Source organism: Solanum tuberosum, unplaced genomic scaffold (assembly GCF_000226075.1).
Source record: "Solanum tuberosum cultivar DM 1-3 516 R44 unplaced genomic scaffold, SolTub_3.0 scf00028, whole genome shotgun sequence".
NCBI lineage: Eukaryota > Viridiplantae > Streptophyta > Magnoliopsida > Solanales > Solanaceae > Solanum > Solanum tuberosum.
The window spans coordinates 660,099-668,299 of NW_006238954.1; the positions used below are offsets into that span (position 1 = coordinate 660,099).

Genomic DNA, 8,201 nt, shown 5'->3' on the forward strand with positions numbered 1-8,201 from the left:
ATTTATCGTCTAATGTTTCATGCCCAACAAAGTGAAGAGGAGAATATTAAGGAAAGATCTACGGAGGCAAATAAGGTAAGGATTGGTGATGGTGACTTTTCACATTCGAGGTCTGATGGACATGGTCGTTCTAAGTTTCAACAAAGGTTTTCTGGTCAAGGTTGCGCTAATACTCCGGCTCCTAAATTCAATAAAGATAGGGTGTCTAACAATAAACCTCAAGAAGAAAATAGTGGTGGAAATGGTTCTTCGGTTTCCGCATGCCAAAAGTGTGGTAAAAGTCTTCCGAGAAAATACTTGGTGGGTACATATAATTACTTTGGTTGTGGCAAGAGTGGTCACCTCTTGTGATATTTTCCATCTAGAAATGACAAGGTAAAGGATGTTAGGCAAGCTCTGCCTAGTGGCTCGGGTTCAAGTGCTCCAAAGCAGAACCAATTTTATGCACTTCCAACTCGCCATGAGAAAAAGGGCTCCCCCGATATGGTTACCGGTATGTTGAAAGTCTTTCATATTGACGTTTATGGTTTGCTTGATCCCAACCTTGTCTTTTGTTATGCCATATGTGGCTATGAGGTTTGATGTTCTTCCTGATGGGTCGATAGACCCTTTTTCCGTCTCTACTCTTATTGGTGAATCTATTGTGACTAATATAGTCTATAGAAGTTTCCTCGTATCCTTATCCCATAGAGTCACTTATGTTGATCTTTTAGAGTTTGATATATTAGATTTTGATATTATTCTTGGTATAGACTGTCTCCATTCTTATTATGTTTCTGTGGATTGTAGGACCCGATTGGTCAAGTTTTAATTTCCTAATGAGCCTTCCTAGAGTGGAAAGGGGGAAATTCTATGGCTAAGAGTCAGTTTGTTTCTTATCTTAAAGCTAGAAAAATGATTTCTAAGGGTTGCATATACCATTTTATTTGGGTTAGGGATATAGATTCCAAAACTTGTATCTTTGAGTCGGTCCCTATTGTTAATGAGTTTCTGGAAGTGTTTCCCGCTGATTTACCCGGTGTTCCTCTCGAAAGGGAAATAGACTTCGGTATTGACCTTCTCCCCGATACGCAGCCCATATCTATCCCTATTTATCGTATGACTCCAGCAAAACTTTGGGAGTTAAAAGAGCAATTGAAAGATTTTTTGAATAGGGTTTCATTCGACTGAGTATCTCTCCATGGGGTGCACCAATTTTGTTTGTTCGAAAGAAAGATGGTTCACTTCGTATATGTATTGACTACCGGCAATTAAATAAGGTTACCATTAGGAACAAATATCCTCTTCCAAGGATAGATGATTTGTTTGATTAACTTCAAGGAGTGAGTTACTTCTCTAAGATTGACCTCTGATAGGGTTATCACCAATTGAGGATAAAGGAAGATGACATTCCGAAGATGGCTTTTCAAACATGGTATGGTCATTAGGAGTTCTTGGTAATGTCGTTTGGTTTGATCAATGCTCCGACCACATTTATGGATTTGATGAATAGGGTGTTTAGACAATACCTGGATATGTTTGTGATTGTGTTTATTGATGATATCTTGATTTACTCAAGGAGTGAGGATAAACATACCGATCATTTGAGGATTGTGTTGCAAGTTCTCAAGGACCAACAACTATTCACAAAGTTTAGTAAATGTGAGTTTTGGTTAAGATTTATGGCTTTTCTTGGTCACATTATTTTTGGTAAGGGTATTGAGGTAGATCCTAAGAAAATGGATACGGTTAAAAGTTGGCCTAGACCTCTATCCCTTTCAGATATTCGAAGTTTCTTGGGTTTGGTTGGTTACTATAGAAGGTTTGTGGACGGGTTTTTTCGATTGCCTCTTCATTAACGGTATTGACCCAAAAAGAGGTTCATTTTGTATGGTCTCAAGCGTGTGAGAAGAGCTTTCAAGAATTGAAAGGTAGACTTACCTCTGCTCTGGTAGTGACTTTACTAGAAGGTCTGATGTGTTTGTGGTTTATTGTGACTCTTAAAGAGTTGGTCTAGGGTGTGTTCTTATGCAAAATGGGAAGGTTATTGACTATGCTTCGCCGCAACTTAAGATTCATGAAATGAAATATCTTTCACATGATTTAGAGATGGCGGCAGTTGTTTTTGCCTTAAAGATTTGGAGGCATTACTTATATGGTCTTCATGTTGATGTCTTTACCGACCACAAAAGTTTGCAATATGTGTTTAAGCAAAAGGATCTAAATCTTCGGCAAAAGAGGCAGCTTGATATACTAAAGGATTATGACATGAGTGTCCTCTATCACTCCGGCAAGGTGAATGTGGTGGTGGATGTTGTTAGTCGGTTATTAATGGAAATTGTTGCTTATATTGAGGACGCTACAAATAAGTTAGTTCGAGATGTACATAGATTGGTCCGATTAGGTATTCGGTTGGTTGGCTCCACCAAAGGCGGTGATACGGTACATAATGGTTCAGAATTGTTTTTTGTGTCAGATGTGAAGTTCAAGCAAGGTCTTGATCCAATTTTTGTTGATTTGAAGGATGCGGTACTTTAAAAGTGTGTTGAGGCTTTCTTCCAAGGGGGAGATGGTGTACTTCGGTATCAAGACCGTTTATGTGATCCCAATATTAATGATTTGAGGGAGCAGATTTTATCGAAAGTCCATAGTTCACGATATTCCATTCACCCGGGAGCCACCAAGATGTACCAAAACATGCAAGAGGTCTATTGGTGGAAGGGGATGAAAAAGGATATTGCGGAATTTATGTCTAAGTGACCTAATTGCCAATAAGTGAAAGTTGACCATCAAAAGCGGGAGGTTTATCCCAAGATATTAGTATTCCTACTTGAAAGTGGGATGATTTAAATATGGACTTTATTATCGATTTACCTCGCACCCTGAGGAAACATGACTCGATTTGGGTTATTGTGGATCGAATGACGAAATCAACTCATTTCATTCCCATCAAGGTTTCTTATTTGGCAGAGGACTATGCTAAGTTGTACTTGATATAAATGGTTAGGTTGCATGGAGTGCCCTTATCCATTATCTTCGATCGTGACACCCAATTTATGTCTCAGTTTTGGAAGTTTTTCCAAAAGGGCATTGGTACTCGTGTTAAACTTAGTATGACTTTTCATCCTCATACTGATGTGCAAGCGGAGCGACTATCTAAATTTTGAAAGATATGTTGAGAGCTTGTGTGATTGACTTCAAGGGTAATTAGGATGACCATTTGTCTTTGATTGAGTTTGCTTACAATAATAGCTATCATTTAAGCACTGGTATGGCTCAATTTGAGGCTCTTTATGGTAGGAGGTGTAGATCTCCTATAGGCTGGTTTGAAGTCTGTGAGGTTGCATTGATAGGTCCCGAGTTGGTACATGAGGCTATGGAGAAAGTTTGGCTTATTCGAGAAAGGTTGAAAATGACTCAAAGTCGACAAAAGTCTTATGCCGATGTTTGAAGGAGAGATCTTGAATTTGATGTTAATGATTGAGTTTACTTGAAAACTTCACCCATGAAGGGTGTGATGAGGTTTGGGATGAAAGGGAATCTTAGTCCCCATTATGTGGGCTCATATTAGATCTTGAGGCATATTGGTAAGGTTGCTTATGAACTTGATTTGCCTAATGACTTTGTGTTGGTACATCCGATTTTTCATATCTCTTTGTTGAAGAAATGTGTTGGTGACCCAACATCCATTGTGCCATTGGAGAGTCTTGGTATTAAAGAGAGTCTTTCTTATAAAGAAGTTTTGGTTGAGATTTTGGCCCGACATATTAAGAATTTAAGAAATAAGGAAGTTTCTTCCGTAAAAGTTCTTTGGAAGAGTCATAGAGTTAAGGGTGCTACTTGTGAGGCCTATGCCAATATGATATCCCGTTATTCCTATCTCTTTCCCTCCAACCCTATTCTAGCTTGAGGTATCTAGTCCCTCATGGTTCACTCTTTTGGCTTCATGTATCTTAGTTATTCCCATGTTCCTTCCTTCATACATGTATGTTCATGAAAACTTAATTTGTTTAAGAAAAAGAAGTAATTTTGATTGATTCCTTCATGATTATGTGTGTTTGGGTATGATTTGCATGTACACCTTATGAAATGATGTTTTGCATATGTTAAGCTTGGAGTTGATGTTTCTCCTTAGGTATATGTTGATAATGAAGTTGCATTCGTGTTAGGCTGTTAGATTTAATCCCCTACCCTCCTTATGATGTCTTAAGTTCCATTCGAGGATGAATGTTCCCACAACGGAGATATTGTGACATCTCATAATTAGAAAAGAAGGAAAATATAGTTTTGGGGTGGTGTCTGTGTCGACGAGTCAAATCTACGAACCATAGAAGCTCCTACGGGCCGTAGATGGCAACCGTAGGAAATGGAGAAAATAAATTTTTGAATCAAGTCCAAGTACCCTTTTTACGGTTCACTAGGACGGTCCGTGAACCTTTGTACGAGTCGTAGATAAGTCTAATAGGTGAGTCCTAGACTTAGAGATATTTTAAAGTTAAAAGCGGGTTCTACGGTTGGTGAGTACGGTTCGTAGGAAGACCTATGAGCCGTACAGAGGGTTCTTTCAAAATTGTGTAATATTTGAAGTCCCAATAACCTATCTACGGTTGACCAGTACGGTCCGTAGAAGGACCTACGAACCGTATGTCCAAACCATAGATGGAGGTCGAAAGTTATATTAAAGGGGCTTTTAGTTCTTTTCCTAATTGTTTGAACCCTATACTATGTACTTTTACCTATTTTCCTTAAGACCTATATAAACGTTTTTAAGCCCCAATATAATTAACCCATTTTACAATTCATTCTCCTAAATCCTATAAACTTGATCAAATTCATCCTCCCAAATTCTCTCAAGTCTAAGGAAGAAGAAGAAGAAGTTAGGGTTCCAATCAAGTCTCCAATTTCTCTATTTTTTGGGCTAAAAGGATCAAGGTATATGTGTATTCACCCATGGAGTTCTTTCCTCCATGGGGTCCCTAAGTATTTCAATTTCTCAATTCAATTTTCAATTGATCAAATTAGGGTTTCAATTCAATGAATCTAGGTTTCTTCCAATTGTGATCAATTATGACTAATTAAGTCTTCTAATGAATTATTTGGCGTTAATCTATGATATTTAGTCGAAATTGCATTTACTCATGCCTAAATTATGTTTTTCAATCATGATTCTATGATGAACCTATGAACTATGAATTATGAAGTTATGAAGATATGTGTATTTTCATAAAGTCATTACAAATGAATTGATGATGCTTTGAAAGGAAAGTATTGATGTTATTATAAAAGGATTTCTCACTTACTATGATGATCATGATTGACAAAGACATTTCTCACAAATGAATTCACATTGGTGAAAGATTTTCTCATCTATGTTGAATTATGTTTAAGGAGTTATTCTATGTTTTGATATTGAAATATGTGGATTAGTATTGATCATTGTCTTTCCTATGTTAAAATGATATTTGACTTTTCTCTATTCCGTTGGGATTTAGACTTAGCACCGAGAGGGCTTTGAGCTGGAGGCTCAAATAGGGTAGTCTCTAGTAGCAACCTATAGTCCCAAATTAAGTTCCTCCGTAGGATTGTCTTAAATGACCTAGCTAGTGGATCCACTTTACCAAAAGATGATAGGTACGAATTCTACCTTGGCAAGTTGTTTCCCCTTCTTTCGGTATGAGGGATATGCTGAATTCCATGATATAGCTCTCATGATCTTATTGTCAGTTAAAGCTAATATCCCACAAAATAACTAAATTTTCTTCAAGGTTTTCTATGTCCTGTATGTTAATATAATTGTTCATGCTTCCATGATTTTCATGGATGATGATGTGTCACTTTTATTTTGCATTTGATATTCATGCAAAGCCAAAGGGGTTTAAAATGCTGAGTTTCATTGAGTTTAAAAATTCAATTGACAAATGGTTAAATAGAAGGGTCTAGAATACAAACTCATACAATTATGGATGTTTCTTAGATCATTTCGCCTAATTAGTTTCATGCTTAATATGCTTAAGTTGATAACAGAAATTTACTTGCTTTGATGTGAGTCATAAATACACTTCTTTTGTTATTCATGAAAGCTCTCAACAATTTTACATGCTATTAAACTAGAGTGGAATAAGAGAAAGGGAAAATAAAAGAGGAAGTTGATTATTGGAGTTACAAATTAAAGAGGTGTAATTAGTGTCAAATATTGGGTTTGAGTTATAAGTAGTGATATAAATTAAAAAGTGTAGCATCAGCCCCCACCTTAAAATATCCAAAAGAAGCAAAACCTGTTTTGAAGCTAGTATGGTGATGGTGTTGATCATCATCCTTATTTCTCACGTCAACTCTCTCTCTCTCTCTCTTTCAAACTATAAATATATATATTACATATTTTCTCTCATCATATAAGTTAGGTTTTGATCAATGGGGGATAATAATAATGTGAAGCTACCACCTGGTTTTTGGTTTTGCCCATCAGATGAAGAGCTAATTGTTCATTTTCTTCATCGCAAGATATCTCTATTACCTTGTCATCCTGATGTTATTCCTGATCTTCATCTTCATCATTATGATCCTTGGGATTTGGATGGTAAATCTTAAACTTCCCTTTTACCCTTATTTGTTCAACATATATACTCTCCGTTTCAAAAAGAATGATCTGTTTTTCTTTTTAGTCTGTTTTTTAAAAAGAATGACCCCCTTTTTCTTTTTTGGCAACACTTTCATTTCAGTTTCCACGTAGTATGATTAAGATCACAAGATTAAAGTGAATTTTGGTACATTTTCATAATTTTAATTTAGGACTAGAAGATTGAAAAATCTTATTTATTTTTTTATATTTTGTGTCAAGCAAAATTAAATCATTCTTTTATAAATGAAGGAACTAATTGTGTTGATATTATTGGTGTATGCAAATTAAACTCTTTTGATGGTGTTGGCAGGAAAAGCAATGACAGGAGGAAATAAATGGTATTTCTATAGCAGGAGAACACATGAGACCTCTAGAATCACAAACAATGGATATTGGAAACCTTTGGGAGTTGATGAAACAATCTTGTCAACTTCTAATCACAACCTTGGAATGAAGAAATACTATACATTTTACATGGGTCAGCCACCACAAGGCCATAAAACCAATTGGCTAATGCAAGAATATAGCCACATCTCTAATTCTTCACCTTCACCAAGTAGCAGTCGAAGAAGAAGAAGTCAATCAAAAACTGTATGTCCACTTAGCTTCCACATATTTACACATTACTCTTTCCGTTTCATTTTTTGTGGTGTCTTCCACAAATTTGAAGATTCAAGCAAGTCTAATTCTTTGACCGTACTTTTTTTTAATATATATTTTTCAAATATTCTCCGCCCCCTATATATCTCAATTTATATAACTTATACTAGTATTTTTTAGGCAATTTTCAAATACACAAGTTTTATTTTGAAAAACATAAAGATTTGACGCCTGAATTCACAATCAACATTGACTATTTGATTCTTAAAATTCGAAGAATGCCACATAAATTTGAATGCAAAGAATAATACTGTGGCTCAAGAAAATTACAAGTGGAATGTAATTTTTATGTATGAACACTAGAAGAAAAAAAAACTATAAGTAAGATTTTAATGTATTATGTTAAAATCTTATTATTCTTACTATTTTAGTGTTTGTTGGTGTTGTTCAGGACTATAGTAAATGGGTAATTTGTCGTGTATATGAAAGCAACTGTGACAGCGACGAAAATGATGACCCGGAGCTTTCATGTTTGGATGAAGTGTTCCTTTCATTAGATGATCTTGATGATGATGAGATTAGTTTAATTAATTAATTAATTAATTAGATCCACAAAAAAATGATCTAATTAATCTCATACTTTATTTCCCATTATTATAGATTTTTTGAATATTAAATTTCCCCAGTAAAAACAAAAGATGTAACAAATTAAGATCAATGCAGTGTCACATTATTTGTGATTTTTTCTCTTATGGATGGTAATTCTTATGTTTAATATGTTATTCTGAGTAAATATTTTGTTCAACAAGTAATTTTCCATGTTTCAATTTGTTTGTCTTACTTTTTTATAAGTTTTTTTCAAAAAGAATGTATATTTTTTTTGGCAAGTCCTTAATTTTAACTTTTAATGTGATATATTTAAGACCGCAAGATTAAATAGCTTTCATACATTTTAGTATCTTTAATTTAATATACATGAGATTTCAAAAATATTTTTTTTACT

At 35.1% G+C, this 8,201-nt stretch overlaps 1 protein-coding gene across 1 annotated transcript; it reads left to right on the forward strand.

Annotated features, from left to right (window-relative positions):
- The first annotated feature begins 6,388 nt into the window (after positions 1-6,388).
- On the forward strand, positions 6,389-7,897 carry LOC102598573 (NAC transcription factor 25-like). Its single transcript, XM_006341783.2, has 3 exons — positions 6,389-6,556; positions 6,909-7,189; positions 7,650-7,897. Exons 1-3 carry the CDS (start codon positions 6,391-6,393, stop codon positions 7,791-7,793), a joined length of 591 nt encoding a protein of 196 aa, XP_006341845.1. The 5' UTR covers positions 6,389-6,390; the 3' UTR covers positions 7,794-7,897.
- Positions 7,898-8,201: the final 304 nt, after the last annotated feature.

What these genes read in the sequence shown, in the direction of transcription:
- LOC102598573 (XM_006341783.2), top strand. Translation starts at nt 6,391, where the DNA reads ATGGGGGATAATAATAATGTGAAGCTACCACCTGGTTTTTGGTTTTGC. An exon ending in TGATCCTTGGGATTTGGATG is followed by an intron (nt 6,557 to 6,908) that starts GTAAATCTTAAA and finishes TGGTGTTGGCAG; the next exon opens with GAAAAGCAATGACAGGAGGA. An exon ending in GAAGAAGTCAATCAAAAACT is followed by an intron (nt 7,190 to 7,649) that starts GTATGTCCACTT and finishes GGTGTTGTTCAG; the next exon opens with GACTATAGTAAATGGGTAAT.